This window comes from Mus caroli, unplaced genomic scaffold, assembly GCF_978045245.1.
Source record: "Mus caroli unplaced genomic scaffold, Mus_caroli_1 scaffold_6, whole genome shotgun sequence".
Classification (NCBI taxonomy): Eukaryota; Metazoa; Chordata; class Mammalia; order Rodentia; family Muridae; genus Mus; species Mus caroli.
In genome coordinates this window covers 14,382,624-14,401,254 of record NW_028227261.1, presented here as the reverse complement: position 1 = coordinate 14,401,254, position 18,631 = coordinate 14,382,624, and the positions used below count along the sequence as shown (strand labels likewise).

Sequence of the window (18,631 nt, the reverse complement as noted above, 5' to 3'; positions counted from 1 at the left end):
AGGCTCTAACACTCTTGTTACAATATGGGAGAGGGAAAGGCTGGTTTAGTTCCCAGCACATGACAGCTCACAACTGTTGGAAGCACAGGCAGGCATGCACTGCACATACATAAACACAGGTAAAACCCTCACAAGACAAACTTCAAATGACCTTTAAACATACCATAGGCAGATCTGAGTTTGCACTAGGGGCAGTTTCTGGGGTGGGAGGCGGCTCTACTGGCCTTCCTTTGGGGTTAACACACTGCTGACTACGGTCTTCTGGCAGTCTCTAGCGGACTTCTTAAGAATCACTGTCAAATGCAAAAGGTGTGATGCTAACAGACTTCATTATATGAGCGTGCACTTGGTTCCTGTTGCAGTCAACTGTTGATGAAGCAAAGGGTCCCCCCTGAGAAGGACGGTGTGGTGACAGACTACCTAGTCTGAAGGGAAAGAAGGACAAGGGAGGTGGGGCAGAACTGCCACCTAGGGCAGTCCCTCAGCCCTACAAAGATGAGCCAAGGGGATGGCTCCTGGAGCAACCCTAATACTTCTGGACGAGGGACGGGGTACAGGGAATGGAGCACCATCGGGTAAGTAATGAGCAGCGGGTAGGGCAGTGGCCCCAAGGCACAACTGAGACTACAGTTTACAGCAGCTGATGCCTTCCCTAATCACAGTCACAAACCCCAGGTTTTGTCCTATTCATTATTCCCCTGTATGACACTGACTGCTTCTTAATTGGGATCTTAATGCAACAAAGATCTCATCTTCACCCTCAATCTGGATCTATTATTTGATATTGCACAGCCCTGTTCACTTAAGGTTCTGGCAGGTAGACCTAAGTCTGAGGAGGCTGTGGTTGGTTGTCCATGCTCCCCTAGGCTCTGCACACACACCCTAGCCCTGTGCCACCAAAGCATGTACGCCCCTACCCCCATCCCTGGTTCAGAATCCAGAGTTCAAGAATGACTCCTGCAAAGCTCTGGCTCTCCAAGCCCGTCCTGTGGGATGGCCACGAGGCACCAGGAGGCTCTAAAACCCAGATCCCCAAGGACTGAGCTACACACTCAACTCGTGTGTGTGCTGAAATCAGCCAGATTGTTTAAAGGGAGACTGACTGTCCAGCACTCCTGGGTCTCAGGCTGTAGTGATGAGAGGTTGGCTGAGGGACAGCTCTTCAGATGAACTGCAGAAGCCCCAGGCTAGGCCAGAAGGAATGTGGTTCTCTCATAATGGCCTGCCCACACATTCTAGCAGAAATGTCACTGAGCAAGCGATAGTTGGGCGTCAGGGAACAAAGGCTAGAGGCCTTTCTCTGTATCTGGGAAGCCAACAGAGAAGACTCTTCTCCTTGGCCATCAGGCAAGTCCTAAGGGCACCTGAAAGGTGGCCTGCATATTCACAGAACCCTCTTCATCTACCTAGGTTCTAATCCGTTTTCAAAGTAAACTGCCTGCCCTCTATAAAGTTTCTTATAGACATCAGTCAAGTCAAAGTGAAACTCAATATCCAAATGCCACAAGTGTAAAATGAGCTTCGATGTCAGTCAGCATTTTGACCCAAGTATGAACATCTCCATTTCTGGGGCAGCAACACTCAAACATAAAAGTTGGTTACATCTTTCCTGTCACTCGGTTTTGGGACAATACTATAAATACTAAGAATTTAACTGACAGTTAATTAAGAGGAGCGACGACCACTAGGAAAACACAGGCTCACAGCAGTTTTGCTTGTTTTTCTGAGACAGGGTCTTACCATGTACTCTTTCTAGTCTCACACACAGAGGTCTGTCGTCTCCCCACCCCACCTCCGGAATGCTGGGGTTAATGATGTGCATCATGGACCTTTCCTGGGGCAATCTGAACTCATCACTGGAAATGACATGGGGTGCCTTCAAACAGTGAAAAAGGGACAGAAGGCTCCAATAACTGAGCTTTCTAATGTTTAAAAAGTATTTCATTCTGCATAAAGGGTAAGAGCTCTGGAACGGAGCAGCTCCTCCAGACGGACATGGATGGCATAGCTTCTGGGGAATTATTCCAATTTGGCAAATGTGTATGAGGTTCCAACGCCTGTCAGGGGGGGCGGGGGGATGCCATGGAGAAGGGGAGAAGCAGCACACCCTGTTCTGTACTAGTGTGGGTGGGACAGCATGCAGACCCAGCAGCGATCTACTCTTTGCTTTCTGCGTACTGGAAACTTAAAGATGTAGAAAACAGCACTCACCCAAGGCTAACCCAGCAAACACCAGGAAAGCATGAGGGTACCATGAGTGGATGCTAAGCAGGCAGGTGGAGGGAAGCTGCTTCTCTTGCTCGGATGATCTCCTAGATCTGGCTTCCTGGCGGGGTACTGCTATGCACCTGCATGCATCTAGGTACAGTGTCACAAGAACTACTGCTGAAGACATCCCCAATTTCCATTACCCTCCCCTCCTTCTCACCGGGTTTCCTGGAACCTAGTAGGTAGACTTGTGACTATCTGGACACATTGTCAGGCCTGCAGTCCCCTCCCTAGAGGAATGTCAGACAGTGGGCTCTCGGATGGGAGAAGAGTGTCACACTACAGGAAATGCCTCCTAGCCACACATGAAAACAACAGTCCTAGGAAGAAAGTTAACACGAGCTTCTTTGATTCCTGCTTGGGAGAACAATGAAAGTCAGTCTGCAAACTAAACTGCAGGCAGCACAGAAGCAGCTGAGATCTCAGGTTAACAACTCCCCCAGTCCCCCCCCCCCCCCGCCCCATTCTTTCACACTCCACAAGGTACTTTTTGATCCACCTAAGTATCTACCATCAAAGAGGAATCAACTACAATTAGCAAAACTTGGCTGATGCCACACAGACACAGGTGGAGAGGGGTCCCAGGTCAATGGCTGACTAGGCGTCTACATACCAAACAAGGTCCAAGTGGCCTGTTTCCCCTTTATGGACAAAATGCAGTCCTTTCACAAGTGTTTACAAAGTGTTTATTAGTTACAATGATATAGATTGTATCATCCAAGTCTCCCCTAGTTATCAGGTATTTTAGATAACATGAAAAAAGAGCTTTCTTAGACATCTGACAGAGGATGTGTCCATGCTAACAGGGCAAGGTAGCAAACATCACTCTTGTGTGTCTGTAATAAAAACTCTGTCAAGGCTACATTGGTTAAAAACAATGAACAATCCCTTTTGTATGTCAAATTATAAATTTTAATATTTTCATTAGAATAATCTTTATAGCACTTTGCGACAAGAAGCAATAAAATAACTAACAGCAAACTTCAGTACAGCAGACACCTTCCAGATTAACAATGCAAACACAAATGTAAGCTCTAATCACAGAATACAATTGAAGCACCCAAAACAATTTAAATAATTTTAAATATTTTATTTTTAAACTGCTACAAATGCTTTATACAGTATTCCAACATAAAGTCTCCTGAACAGAAAGGTAACAAAATGGGAATGGTAGTGAAAGATTAAAGTGGCACAAATTCATCACACAAGTATTCAACTACAAAGTGTAAGAGGTAGATTACTTTTAAGGTTGAGTACAAAACACAGTATGAATAAAACGTAGCCGTTTTCCACCACCTCGGTCATTACTCTGGGGGAAGCATCAGCACTCATGGAGAAGTGGTGCTGACCTGCTACAAAAGGAAGAGGCCGATCTGTTGCTTTGAATCTACTGAGACAAGAGTAAGGCCTGGTGTGCAGATACAAACAGCTATACAGGCCTGGATGCTTTCTGTGCACTGATACACACTGCTACACAGCATCTCATAATATAACAGCTATAAATTAGTGCCAGACAGTGAGAGGATAACGTCCAGTTGGACACACAAACATGACACTAACAAGAGGCATGAGAAGGAGTCCTATCCAATCTGGGATCCTCTGCATTATGCTGGCAATCTGCTTATGATTTTTTTTTTTAAAGGGGAGAGGGATAGGGATCAACTAAATGCCTCTCTGTATAATTCACATGAAAGAAGGCATCGAGGGCTGGTGTAAGCAAGCGTTTTGAGATGGGCACACCCGATCTGTCATCCCTGAAACTAGGACCACTCATAAAACAAGGGCACTTGCTTTGCAAGGTTCAGTTCAATTGCTCTCTGCCAGACTCAAGGGCCACACTCAGAGCTGAGCTGCCAGTCCGGTGATGAGGAAGAGCCAGTCCATCTAGCCCATCTTATGGCACCCTTCTCTTTGGATTTCAATCCCCTGAGAGCCCAGCACACACGTGAGCTCCACCAAAGAGACGGATGCCTGACACTAACCAGGGCAAGAAGCCTGTCGGTAAGCAGCTGTATGTTACAGCTTTTGAGTCAGCTTCAACTGGTCTTGCAAGCTGGGTAGATTTCGTATCCTTTGCCGTAGTGCTTATCCTAAGTTGAGCATGCAATATCTTTTAGTCAGTTAAGGTTTGTTTTGTGGGGGGGACTTTTCTACAGGAAGTTCCTAGAAAATAAGAAAACTGAAGATAAATGACAACATACACAACCTTGTATGAACTGACCAATTAAAGAAAAAGGTGAGGAGACTGTATGACAAATGTCACCAAGACAGAAACACATAAACAACTCTAATAGTTAGAAACTCCACTCCTGCTCCAAAGACACAGGGCAGTTTCCCACGCACAGTATGCAGTGGGGGTAGGGGTGGTTGGCTGACTCAGCACCTGGTGGTAGCAGTGAAGAACCTGTCTTGGACTTGCTTCTTCTCTAGCTTTCTAACTTCTGGACACAGGGGTAGTGGGTATCATGAAAAATGGAAACGTTGCTTGGATAGAGCAGCTCTCTTTGGATTACAGGGAAGAACATGGAAGAGTCTGCACTTCTCTCTGGAAAGGAACCAAGCCAAAGGCAGTAGTAGGAAGGTCCAGGCAGACTGGGACAGACTCAGGGAGAGGCTCACCGGCTTTTCTGATGGCTTTGTTGTGAGAAAAGCATTTGGAGCATATGGCTCTTTGTCCTGGAATGGTAAACTAGCTGGTGCTTCAGTAAGTGGCCAACCGGCAATCTGTGGAGCCTGTGCTCAATGCTGTTCTGGCTACAGCTATGTCCTTGAAAATCTGCAGAACCCTATGCTGGCTTTCAAATGTCAAGTGTCTGATACTGGACATGACTTATAATCACAGTTTGCTGCAATCAACAGGCAGGGAAGGAACAAGCTCAGTTCTGCAGAGCTGAGGACAGTACATGGAAGCTCCACCCATGACATCTCCTTCCATCAGTCTCCTCTAAGCCAACTGAGACAACCACCGGAGCTGAGGACCTCTGTCAGTAAACACACCTCCCTAGTCAGCACAAAACACACAAGCACTGAAAATGAGCTCAGGCTAGTCTGTAGCAGCCCTGAGTTAGAGGACACCTGGTGTATGGATGCTAGCAGGCAGGAATCCTACTGTTGCCTATATGTTTGCTAGGGGTACTAATGACTGAAATACACTCTGCACAAATAAATACCCACTCTCATGTCTAGATAGTCAAACACGATGTTCAATTGGACATTTGGTTTTTAATTGTCCGAAACAACTCAAAGGTCATAATCTCTTGGAAAGTATCTTGGATGATGTCTCTCATTCTGCAGATCTGTCTACAACACAGGGCAATAACTCACCAAGGAAAAGGATTAGCCATTAGGAACAACTCACTGTGTCTGTAACTGAGCACACTACTGATGATTTCGTTATCTGTAGCTTTAAGTGGTGCTTTTTAAGCCAACTTTTAACTCCAGCAATATAATTCTGTTAACTATCAAAACAGTTTAAAATCCACTGGAGCAAGAGAAGAGACACACTTTGGGACACATTAGCCTTAGGGAGTCTTTAAAACACCAGATACGAGTGAAGCAAGTGAACTTTATACAAGCACACTCAGCTCTTACATTTTCATATGTTTACCCTGAAAAGTCTACAGGATCTAGTACAAAACAGTTAATTCTTTTAGAAAACACTGGAAGAAAGTACACTCTAAATCATCAGTCACCTACTTGCTAACCCAGGATGGTTCAAAATGTTAAGTTGGTGTGGAATTCCCTAGAGCAGAGGCCAGTAACAGGTAAGGAGCACTGGCGGCTGAAAATAGTGCTTTTCGTCACTACAGCCAACTCAACCATGTTGCCCAAGCACCTGCGTGGCTAAATATGACCAGATCGATAGCAACTAACACTCAGAATGTTTAAGTACCTTCCAAAAAACTCAATCCTTCAGCACTACAGGAAACTGTTGTGCCCAATGTCTAGAACTCTCTTTTGCTATGCTTCAAGGCACACAGCACCAAGAACTTTACCTGAGTGACACTGGAACCTTGGTATGCTTAGGTCTTCTCTCCAAGTCATTCCACAGCTGTCCCTAACTCTGTTTGCTTCTAATACCCAGAATTACAGCCATGACAACCCAGAATCAAGACAGGCTGCATAGAAGGTGTCCAAGTATTTGCAGAGTAACCACCTGATGAGGGCCACTAACCTGTGGACATTATTTGGGAATAAGAAGGAATTCCAAATGTATATCAACTCAGCTTGAGAAGTCAATATAACAGGCTATCCTAGGGCCACATCACTGTCCCTGAGAACCATGTGTATATGGGGAGAATATGGAATAAGGCAGTAAGGTCAGCTCAGATCTAAACTGAGAAACCTAACATTATAGGAGAAGCACTGAGCCCCAGGGCCTGGCCTGCTCTTCTTCCCCATTAGAACCTCAATTGCTAGTCTCTCTATTGCTGTAGGCAGAGGGCTAGAGGGGAATATAAGGCATTTTAAAGATATATGGTGATTTTATTTTAAGCAACGTGGAAAAAATTTTAAATTCAAACACTAGCAAATGGAAGTATTAACATTAGACATTTAGACATTATTAACTATGCTTAAGTCACAAACTATTAAACAAGAGAGCACTGAGGTTGCTACTGGACTTGTCACCCACTTAACCCTAAGGAGCAATGCAGGACCACGAACCAACACGAGTGGCACTGGAACACTGCCCAAGATGTAAATTAAGAGAACTTCGTCTTTTCACACAAGGAACTGGGTTCAAGCTCCATTCAGAAATTAAAGAAATGGTACCACTTTGTGAGCACTAAGTCTGAAATCAATGTATTTATTCATCAGTACAGCAGTCAAAGCAGCAAGGGTATGCCACAAGATTATGCCACTGCCACTCTGCTAAAAGGACAGACATCCTCCAGGCCAGCTACAGCTCTCCAGCAGTCCTCACCTCCCCGAGTTCTGGGCTTACCTCAAGTCCTTCAGCTCATGCCTGGCACTGCTATCCTCTCTCCTGCTTTCACTCAGGTCCGCAGCAGCTGCCAGCTGAAGGCTTCGGGTGATTGGGCCCCCGCTCCGCTCTCTAGATTTTACTATGAACCGGTCTGTTCTTTTCTTGCTGGCCAGGGCAGTCTTGCTTTGTAGAACAGCTTTGCTCTTCTGCACTTTCACGTGCAGGCTTCGGGATGCTTTGCTGGAGAGCTGAGTAGAATGACTCTTGGCAACAGCTTTGGATTTTTTGCCCTCAACATGAGTAATTTTAGCCATTCTTATGGGACTAGAATTCCTCAAGGATGAAGAGCTTGCTTTTTTGGATTTGACTGAAGCTGCAAATTTGACATTCTGTCTGGATCTGAAGGATGAGGAGGGCAGTGAGGCTTGGGCAGGGCCTGTACTCCGAGCTCGGGTCTTGCCCAAGGGTGCCTGCATGCTCTGCATCTTGATCTCTGTATCTGCGGTGCGCCTCCGGGGATTGCTACTACTGTTTCTGTCACTGCTAGCAGATGATGCGTGGCCACCTTTCTTAGATGAATGGGAAACTTTTCTTTTGGAAGGAGAAAGGGGTTTTTTAGGACAGCTGAAAGCAGCATGCTTATTCAGGCTGCCAATGTACGTGAACTCCCTGTCACAGTAAGGGCAGATGTGTGAGGATGCCTCGGAAGTGTCCCTCAGGTCTGCCTTCTGCTTCGCAGATCTGTTCTTCTGAAGGATCGCTTTCTGTACCAGCTGATTTTTTTTCTTCAATGCATTCAGCTTGAGCTTATTTGGAGACATTTTGCTGAGTTCAACATTGAAGCTCAGTCTCTTAGGCTGCCCCATCCGTCTGAAGGCATTTTTCCCAGAGTTGTCTAAAACCAGCACTCCATTTTTGGGCTGCACTGTCTGTCTCAGCGGCACTGGGTTTTTCTTAGGAGTGTACCTCTTCTTGTCACTTGCAGACGCACACGCCAAGATGTGCTTATGCAGCTCAGGCATGTTATCAACACTCTTGCCACACTTTGTGCAGCGGATGGCAGTAGTGAAAGTCTGTGGGATATTGTGGGTGGTGAAGTTTGTGGCTGTTACCCCAATCCCCATAGGGTTTCGATGGTGGTACTGAAATGGAGGTGGCTTAAAGCTCGGGTAATGCTGGTTGAGACCAAGTCGAACATCTGGCTCTTTCGTCTTTATTCCGGAAGCCATTATTTTGATGGTTGTGTAAAGCTCTTCAGAGGAGTCATTTAACTCCTCCTCTCTAGAAGCTTCCGCAGGCTCTTCTGGCAAACTCGGCATATGCTCCACATGGGCCTTGCTGGGGTCTGTGAAGTTCTGGGGCCTCAGGGTCCCACTTTCAAACTCGTGGTGTGTGCATAACTCATCTGGGTGGAGATCACGCTGGTGCTGCTGTAAATTGCATAAGAAGGCAAATTCTTTCTTACATACAGAACACACAAAGATATTTCCGACTCCATGAAGCAGAAATCGGTGCTCTGATAGATCGGTCTTACCCTTAAAAAGCTGCACACAAAACTCACATTTGAAGGGCCATTCTTCAGCATGGACAGATAAATGTTTGGTTAGGTCTTTAATGGAAAGAAAAGGTGATTCACAGACATTGCAGACAAAGTTTCTGCTGAATGTTTCTTGGACAACACTCTGTCCACCTGCAGGTGGGGCCTCTTCCTTGGGTTTCAGACCTTCACTCTCTGACTCCTCCTGTTTGAAAGTCATCGCAGGGAGAGGTGCTTCCAGGTTGTCCCCAGAGGACACCACAGATGACACTGCTGAGAGAGGGGGTGGTGAGGGGGAGGAGGAGGAACAGGAAGAGGAAGAGAAGGAAGAGGAGGAGGAAGAGGAGGAAGAGGAAGAGAGTGTCGGAGGACCAGGGGAAGCAGCAGACATGAGTGGCTCTACAGGAGGAATAGGAGAGGGAGAGGGGGACACTGTGGGGGAGAGAATCGGAAGAGGAGACTGAGCAGTGGCATTTGAGAATGGAGAGGGGCACTGTTGAGGAGAGGCATCAGAAGAGGGGTTGGGGAGAGGGACAGTCGGAAGGAGGGGAGGTGGTGGAGTGGCAACAGTTAACACAGGAGGGCAGGGTGGAGGGGAAGAAGGCTCTGTGGGGATCAAGAGAGGAGGCAGCTGACCAGAGGACAGGGAGGCTGCCTGGAGAGGGGGTGATGAAGGGCCAACAACCTCAGGTGGAGACTCAGCAGTGGGGGCTGAGCAACTCGAGTCAGTAGCAAGTTCAGGATCTGGCTGCGTGTCTGGTGATTTACAAGGGCTTGGGCTCCTGGTCGCCTCTGGTGTGCTTTCTGTAGGTAAGCTAACACCATTATATTCATTGAGAAGAACCTTTTGTAGCATGCAGGTGGTTGGTTTTTTCTTCTTTGCAGCTGGCTGTGCCAAATGGTTCTCTTTGAATTCTTTGCCTTCAGAATCACAAGGCTTTTTATGCACACTGAGATCCAATACAGATTCCCATGGGACTGGAGTCTTGCCTGTGCCCTCTGACTTCTGTTTGACACCGCTGGATAAATCCAACGGCTGTTGGTTGCACACGCTGCTGAAAGTAGAACTGGCTGCCCATTCTTTTGATATTTTGTATTCATCAAAGCAAGGAGGGCTTCCAGTTTCTCTCTCATCTCTCCCAGACAAACTCCACGCTGGTGAGTCACTACGACTTTCTAACTTCGGTTTCTTGGAAGTCAGAGCTGTGTCTGTCCATGCTGCTTTCCCATCACTTGGTTTCCCAAAGTCTCGAAGGGCAGGGCTGTGCTGTGGAGAACTGGGTGGAGAGCTGGTGCGCCTCTTAAACCTACTAGAAGTCACAGGTAACATGGATGCAGGAGCAGATACACACACAGGACCTAACTTAGGAATCTCAGCTGCTGAAATCCCTGCAGGAGGAGTCAGTTTGTCCTGGGTCTGAAGAAGCTGCTTGAGCTTTGAAGACAAATAGACACCCTTCTCTTTATGGAAAGACACCACCTCTGTTGTTGATATGCTCAGAGGCAGACTTAAGGAACACGAGGGTGCCGTGGAATCAGAATCTGTCTCTGCTTTAATTTTAGGGAGTACAGGTGGACTGGCAGTCCTCCGTTTCTTGGACTCACAATTTGTGCTACTGGGAGACTCTTTAAGAAGATCATCTGTCACAGAGCCCTGAGTGCTCTTTATGTTTTGAGTAATCTCTACAGTTACTGGAGTGAGCAGACAATCTATGCCATACAAGTGTGCAGAGTTAGACTCCATCTCAATCACATCACAATCACTAGTGCTGTTGTTGGTCTGAATCTTACCATCAATATAGTAATTTAGGTTCTCAGAGATGTTGCTAGAAATGTCCATGATATACACATCATCCGCGTCCCCGTCCTCCTCGGGCTCTGTGCTTGGTACATAGACATTCTGGGAGGGCGGGGCCTGCTCTGCTGGTGGCTGCGGTTCTTCTAGGAGGCCTCCTTTTCGCCGGACACCTTTGGGGATCAGGTGGCGTTCGTGAACCCTACGCTGATGTCGTCTCATATTAGTATGAGTTCCAAATACCTTTTTGCAGTATTTGCATGGATGAAGTTCTTTAACTTCACCATTTTCTTCCACAAAAGATGAATTCAGTATTTCCTGTGAGGTTTTCTCTGAGTTCAATATCAAACAGTCTTGCCCAAGTTGAGGTGGACTCAACTCATCTTTAGAAGTAACATTTTCCCCCTTGCCATCATCTGGATCCTCTGAGGATTGTAATGTCATGCTGGGTCTTCTCTTCAACCCTGTTTCGTGGCGCCTTTCATGCCGCCTCCTGTTGATCTGTGTGCCAAATGGTTTCCCACAGTACTTGCACTTGAAAGCGTGGTTGATTGTAGAAATGTGGATGTGCATGTGACGTTCTAGCCCCTGCTTTGTTGCAAATTTTCTTTCACAATGCTGACATGGAAACATGAATGTTTCAAGCCCATCACCGTTGGCCTCCTCTCTAGCTCTGGGAACGTGGAGAGGAGGGGTGACGCCTGGAGAGCCTTCAGAAGTTTCAGTTGACACACTCTGTGGCTCTTCTAGTAAATCTTCTGGCTTTTCTTCACACCGTATCTCTGGCTCTTTCACAGAGCTTTCATTAGGCATGTCTGCTTCTTCCTCCCCATCTTCTCCCAACTCCTCCTCCTCTTCTTCCTCTTCCAGCTCCTCCTCCTCCTCTTCCTCTTCCTTCATATTGTTGACCTCACAGTCTGTGACTTCTTGTTTCCCATCTGCCTCTGGCTGTGACTCGCAGGCAGGAAGAGGGATGGCCACCTGTGGAACTGCATCCTGGCTTACCACCTCTGGCAGAAGGGCTGGCTGCTCAGGTGCAGAAGCCAAAGGCCTCTCATCCTCTTCTTTTGGACCTAAGGAGCACAGAGGAGCAGAAGCACAGAGATAAAGACACAGTGGTTGCTGTGTAATCAACGCCTATGACTCTACTGCTAGAAGCTGCTAAGATGTGTGAGCAAAATTATTTCATTTGGAGGTTGAGCTGAGTGCAAATCTCCCATTAACTTAATTAGCAAATGTAGAAGACTGCTAAGCACCAGACAGCACGCTAGACACATCATGACAAGCATGCCCACAGGGCACTAAGCTTTTCTGCTTATAAAAACTAGTGCCTACAACTGGGTTGGAATAGCCAATATTAACTAATGAGCCTGGTTACAAATTCCAATTTCTCATGATTCAAACTATCAGATTAGATTCTTGATGATGTACCTGAAGGATGGAACTTGTTCTAGATGATGAAATCCACTCTGCTAGTCAAACAAACTTCCTATCTCTCAGCAGCATAAGGAGCAGTTTACTGAGTAAAACAGCCATCCCCAATCACTCGTCTATGTTCATCCCCCTGAATTAGACAGGCCAGAGAGGGCTTGCTGATGAGGCCACAGCTGATCAGAGACATTAAAAAAAAAAAAAAGAAAGAAAGAAAGAAAAAGCCATGCAGGAGCTGGAGAGATGGCTTAAGAGCACTGACAGCTCTTCCAGAGGTCTTGAGTTCAATTTCCAGCAACCACATGGTGGCTCACAACCATCTGTAATGGGATCTGATGCCCTCTTCTAGTGTGTGTCTGAGGACAGCTGCAGTGTGCTCATAATAAATAAAAGATAAATAAATCTTAAAAAAAAAAAGTTATGCAATCATCTGGTAGACAAAATGCCTTGGGCAGAGGAAGCAGCAAATAAAATACCATGAGCTATCTCTGAGTCAAGATGACACTAAGCAGGTTCAAAGTCAGGAAGGCTGTAGAGAAGAGTTGGAAAAGGCCAGGAGATGAGACTAGGGTGAGCCAGTGCTGAGGATAAGATACCATGAGAAGCTGCTCACTGCCCTGAGTCAAAAAGGAGTTCTAACAGAGAAGTCAACCAGCCCCACTGGGAAGAAGGGAAGGAGGTGGGCAACAAGAGCTCCCTGCTCCAGGACAGATGCAGGTAGTAGGCTAGGGAAGTTGGTAGAAGTAATCAGATCCTGAGAACTTGTATTTTGGAAATGAAGCTAACAAAATGTGCTTGCTGACTAGGTGTGATGAGAAGCCAAAGCGGACTGCAAGAAACTGCAATAACCCTGCTTACCAAACCAAAGACTGCAGGAGGAACAGGATGACTATAAACACATGGGGCAGAAAGAAATTACTTAGGATGAGCTGAAATTTAAAGTATGGTAATATGTGTCTCAGTGAGTGAGGAGAGTGAGTAGAATTTCATAAGATCTTATGTCAACACAGAGGCTGCAGTACCTGCCTCAGGAGAGAGAGTTCATGAACAATGAACTGCACACTACCTAGAAAGTGGACAGACAAGGAAGGATTATATCCCAGACGCTGAGAGGCTAACCATCTTTGATAGCTTGCCTTACATGGGAAGTGGGAATCTCAGCTGGGGAAGTGCCTCTATAACATCAGCCTATAGGCCTGTCTGTGGGTATTTTCCTGACTGGTGGTTGATGTTGGAGGGTCCAGCTCACTGTGGGCGATGCAACCATTGGGCACTTGGTCCCAGGCTATGTAAGTAAGGTAGCAGACTATCAGCTCTGAAGCAAGCCAACACAGCAGTGCTCCTCCATAGTCACCGCTTCAGGCCCTTCCTCGTCTTCCCTCAATAATGGACCATAACTCACAAACCAAATAAACCAGTTCTTTCCCAGAGTTGTTCTTGGTCACTGTTTTATCATAGCAACAGAACACAAACTAGAACTTAAGAATGAGGAATGGCCAAGAAACAAGTCACAAGGAAGGAATGGTTTGTTCAGTCCAGAGCTTCAGGATGCTGGATAAATAAAGGGTGTGCTCCATTTGTCAACAGGGAGGTCTAGTGACCAAGACAACAGCCACAGCAGCACAGTGATGACAAACTCAGAGGGAAGGAAGGAAATAGAAGGAATAGTAGCAGCTCTTTCATGGTTCTCTATAAAGGAAGAGAATGGGCTTGTGGATGGAAGAGAACAGAGACCAGAAGACTCCTCCAGATCAGAGATGTAAGAAGATGCAAGGTGAATGCTGGTGGAGTGGGCGACAATGTCACCAGCCCTAGAAGATGGACCACCTGCTATGCTATTGAATTCAGCTCCATCTTCCATAGTCCTAAGAGTTCAGAAAGCTCTGCAAAAGAGGCAACAGAGCTATAGTTTTTCTAGGCCTAGTAAATGGGCCAACTCAAGTTTTCCGACAGAGCCCCATGGAGCATGCACAGAAGATAGCACAGGTTACACTAGACTGCCAGGACCCTTCTCCCTACCTCCCACACATACGTCCTAAGTTTACAGCAGGATAAAGTTATTACAAAGCTCAGTTTTACTTTGGCAGAAGCTACATACAGCAAGCAAGCAATAGTCCTATAATAAACTTATGGCCATATTTGTGGAAGTAAGCGTAGTGTGAAGTGTGCTATACAGGTTAAACCCAAAGGTAATAAACATCAAGGAGAAAGAAAAAGGCAAAAGGGGGTAATCAAAATGTGGGATAAAGAGCATCCAGGACGGCATCTGAATACAGCAGAGTCATCCAGGACACTTGAACTACGCGGTAGATTAAGAGATTGAGAAAAAGGCTTGAATACTGAGACCAAGGAGAGCGCGGTGCTGTTGGACAATACTCCATGAGACAAAGGCATAAAAGAGTGGCTCAACTGTCAGAATACAACAGGCTGTCCACAGACAGGGACAGTGGAGGGAGGAGATGCTACAGAGTGGCCAAATGCTACAGTCTCTACAAACACGAGTTAGGAACATAAGCTCACTTAAACACCCAGACCTCAGCCCTCTTGCTGTTTCCTAGAATGAGGGCCCTGCTTCTACCATCTGCGGCTACTTCATTAGCAGTTAGCCTCTGTTTCTAAATAAAAATCAAACTGTTCTCCCTTGGACACACTTGATACTTTCTATGTGCTTTCAATAAGCCAGGACAGCAGTCAATGGCAATAATAGCACATTTCAAATGTGCTCTCAGACACATTTTCAACAGACACCCAACACTGGACAAAAAAAGTCAACATAGGATAACAGAAATATGCTAGCTCAAAATGTCTTTCTAGAATTTGTTTTCTGTGATAATCTGTGGTTTCCTTAGTTTTAAAAGCTGTTCCCTACAATTGGTGATCAATCTGATTTGAAACTATCTCAATGGTTCTCAACCTGCCTAATGGTGTGGCTGTTTAATACATTTCTTCATGTTATGGTGACTCCTAACCATAAGACTATTTTGTTGCTACTTCATAACTATAAATTTGCTACTGTTATGAACAGTAATATAAATATCTGATAAACAGGATATCTAACACGCGATCCCCAAGGGGGATATGTGACCACAGGTTAAGAACCACTGGTCTAAAGTAAGTAATAGGAGCTTAACGTGTACAACCTTACTAACAAGTCAGGCCCCAAAGCACTGCCTACTTTCTTGGGCTTTCAGACACAGGGCTGGGAGACCTCCGGTCATCAGCTACATTAGGCAGAGCAACCCATAAGTGCCAAACACTGGGCCCGAGCATCAAATAACTTTTTCATTACGGTAGAGCAAAAAAAAAATGCAGAACTCTTGAGTTATTAAAGAGATCTCTTAAAATTTCAAACTCTATTTTTTGTTGTTGTTGTTTGTTTTTTGTGTCTCAAGACAGGGTTTGTGTGTGTGTGTGGCCCTGGCTGTCCTGGAACTAGCTCAGTAGACCAGGCTAGCCGCTATCTCCCAAGTGCTGGGATTAAAGGCGTGTGCTAATCAGTGCTCACCTTCAAAGTCTACCTTTTTTTAAAAAAGATTTATTTATTATATGTAAATACAGTGTAGCTGTCTTCAGACACCCCAGAAGAGGGCATCAGATCTCATCATGGTGGTTGTGAGCCACTATGTGGTTGCTGAGATTTGAACTCGGGACCTTCAGAAGAACAGACGGTGCTCTTAACCGCTGAGCCATCTCTCCAGCCCCAGAGTCCACTTTTAAATAAAAATTGTTTTGCATCTTTTTGTATTGCTCAAACAAATGTCTTATCAAATTTGCTGCTCTCAGGAGGCAAAAGTTAGACTTAAAACTAAGAAACATACTTGTCTCACTTCCTACACCATGTCAAGCGAGAACGAAGGTTTGGGGATGAAAGGGGAGTGGCTGCCCTCCTTCCAGTTAAATCCTGTTTAAAAAAAAAAAAAAATCACACTGACCTTCTACCTGACTCCCTCAGCCACACTAAAGGCCATGTACACATCACTCACAATGAACCCATCCATTCTTGATTCTCAAAAGGGCATAAAACCTGTGATTTTTTGATGTCATCACAAACAGGGCAAATTAAATGGCCATAAAAGGTATTCAAAATACTGACCTCTCCACTGCTCACACACACACAGTGTTTGGTTTTTTTGTTTCTGTTTTCAAGATTCACAAGTCTATATTCTGAAATCTGCCTGTCTGTGTCACAATCAACAACCCAAACACGATCCTGTCTCTGTGTAAATTCGTCTGAGGCACACAGACGTCCCAAATATGGAGACTCAGCTATGCTGAGCAGAGTAAGGTGAGTGATTTAACTTTCAAACTGCTTCTCTGTAAACTCTCACATCATGAAAGTTCTAGAATATCAACGTTCAGAGGCATTATCAGGTAAAAAGAGAACTTGTGGAAAGAAACATAAAATAACGTACAATTTTAAAATTCTGGCACAAAGTAGAAACATTATTCATTCTGCTATACAGTATCAAAAATGTCTGATATTTGTAAGTAAATGTTTAACTGACGATACACACACTAATACAGATAAACCACAGTTGTATCACAGACAAATTGTTTCCCTAAGTAAATACAGCCCTACACTCACTGAGCAGGTCAGAATGCCACACTGCTAGTAACCTACCAGTCCTCTTTGTTTTTAAAACAGTCAACATATGTCTGCCTGTCTATCTAGAAAAAATGTGTAGTCAGTCTCACTATAGAGGCCTGGCTGGTCTTGGACTCAGACCCACCTGCCTCTGCCTCTCTCATGCAGGGAGTCACTCTGCCTGTTTCTCTTTATGAATATAACCTTGTTGCATGTTTTATTCCATTTTAAGGGGAGAATAATTTCATTCTGAAGAAGAAGTAGGTTTTGGAAAGTTCAGCTTACTACAGTAAATACGTGTGCTCAGCAAGCATGGCCAGCACTGACCTTCTGCAGAGCCCCTCATGTTTGCAGAGGTGGAGTCCAGCTCGCTCGCCTTCCGCGCTACAGCCTGGGTTCTGACGCCTTTGTTTTTATTCTCCTGTGATTTCTTCTTCCCTGAAACACAGCATATATTTATTTACTCATTCATTCATGATACTCTGGTCCTTGAGACAATTAACCCAAGCAAAGTAGACTGTATTTGTAGGCAATTATCATTTTGATTTCCAAAGAAAAGAATGGATATGGCTAAAAATATCATCAAATCTGTCAGGAAAAAAAAAAAAACAAACAAACAAAGCTCGTAAGTCCTGCATTTTTAGATGTCTGGTCCTTAGTTTCACAGCATAATAGCTATCAAATTAATGAACAATGTATTCTCAAAAAAGTTAATAATACTAATATAAAAAAACTCTAGAATCAACAAAATTTGAAATCATATAAATAATATGGAAAAATACCTATCAGAGAGAAACAATATGTCACAATTTAAAACATTTTATTGGTTAAGATAGGATAATCCGGGACTACAACTTCAACATTGAAAGTAGGCATTACACTACATTATAGGGATAAATATGGTCTCTCTCAAATGCAGAGAAATCACAAACATGGCCCTTATTGCATTAACAACATGGAGACACACAAAGTTCAGAAAATAGTAACTACACTCAAATGATCCCAAACTATAGAAAGTTAAATTAAACCATGACCTCTCCTGAGAAGCTACAACAAAGAACTGAAGCCCCAAAGGAACACAATATATTGCAGTAGTGGTCCCAAACTGGTAACCAAGGTTACCAGATCCAGATGAGTCTCAAGTCCCTTCCCAAGCACTTCCTTCTCTTCTGGCACTATTCTCCTCACACCCAAGCCACCTCCACTCCTAGATATCCCTAGGACAAGCTTCCCTGCTTTTCCTGAACAAGACTTCTGCCTCCTCCATAACCGTTACCTTATCCAAAGACAGGAAAGACACTACTCATGACTATGGAACACCGAGAAATCAAATTCTACATAGTCTGAATAGTAGATGATCATGAGAGATATACTATCAGCTAAAATGAAGACAACAGATAGCTTTAATGTCGAAACACAAAAATGGCATAATTGAAAAGATCATTAGATTAAAAGTATAGAAATCAACCATAATAGAAAGTACTAGTTTAAAGGATTCTGAAAAATATCTAACAGACATAACAAGAAAACAATTTGTTAGTCTTTTAAGGGGAAGTCCTTAGATATCATTTTAAAGTGCCCAATTCTTTAGCTAATAAGAAAACAGGCTTGGTGTGTTCTGTTTCCTTTGGGAGTGTGTGTGTGTGTGTGTGTGTGTGTGTGTGGTGTCAACAATATGTTTAGAAGTTCCCAACAGTATGGTCACATGTTCCTTTCCACATGCACCTTAGGAACACAAGTGCACACATGACCAAAAGCTCATCTACTCTGATATGAAGCAGAGGGCATGGCAATGAATGAACGATCCTATCTCCAGGTGAAGACTCATCCTAACTGGTACTACACAAGGCAGATAGATACACAGGCACCTTCCACAGTAGCTCTTCACACTCTCCTGTCAACTTCCTCCTGTTTAATGTGAGCCTGGTAATTGCTGGCTCAAGCTCCTGAAGGATATGTGTTGAACAGAATCTAATTCTCTCCCTTCCTGTCTATGTCTATACCCTTTCTGTGTGTGTGATGCTCAGTCTGAATGAGATTAGTAACTCCAAACAAAACACATGCTAACCACAAACAAAAACACAAATG

General features: G+C 44.8%; 1 protein-coding gene across 9 annotated transcripts in view; it reads right to left on the bottom strand.

The window, feature by feature from the left end:
- The window catches only part of Prdm2 (PR/SET domain 2), a 101,360-nt gene that overhangs the window by 17,691 nt on the left and 65,038 nt on the right, over positions 1-18,631 (bottom strand). For 7 of the 9 annotated variants that reach the window (XM_021161466.2, XM_085838706.1, XM_021161469.3 and 4 more), the window contains 2 exons: positions 16,871-16,981; positions 7,214-11,600 (listed from right to left, as the gene is read on the bottom strand). The exons of 1 other annotated variant lie outside the window; for it this stretch is intronic. In XM_021161466.2, coding sequence (XP_021017125.1) covers positions 7,214-11,600; positions 16,871-16,981 — 4,498 coding nt within the window. Of the gene's footprint in view, positions 1-2,832; positions 4,432-7,213; positions 11,601-16,870; positions 16,982-18,631 lie in introns of those variants that run through there. One more of the 9 variants, XM_021161468.3, reaches the window with a different exon arrangement.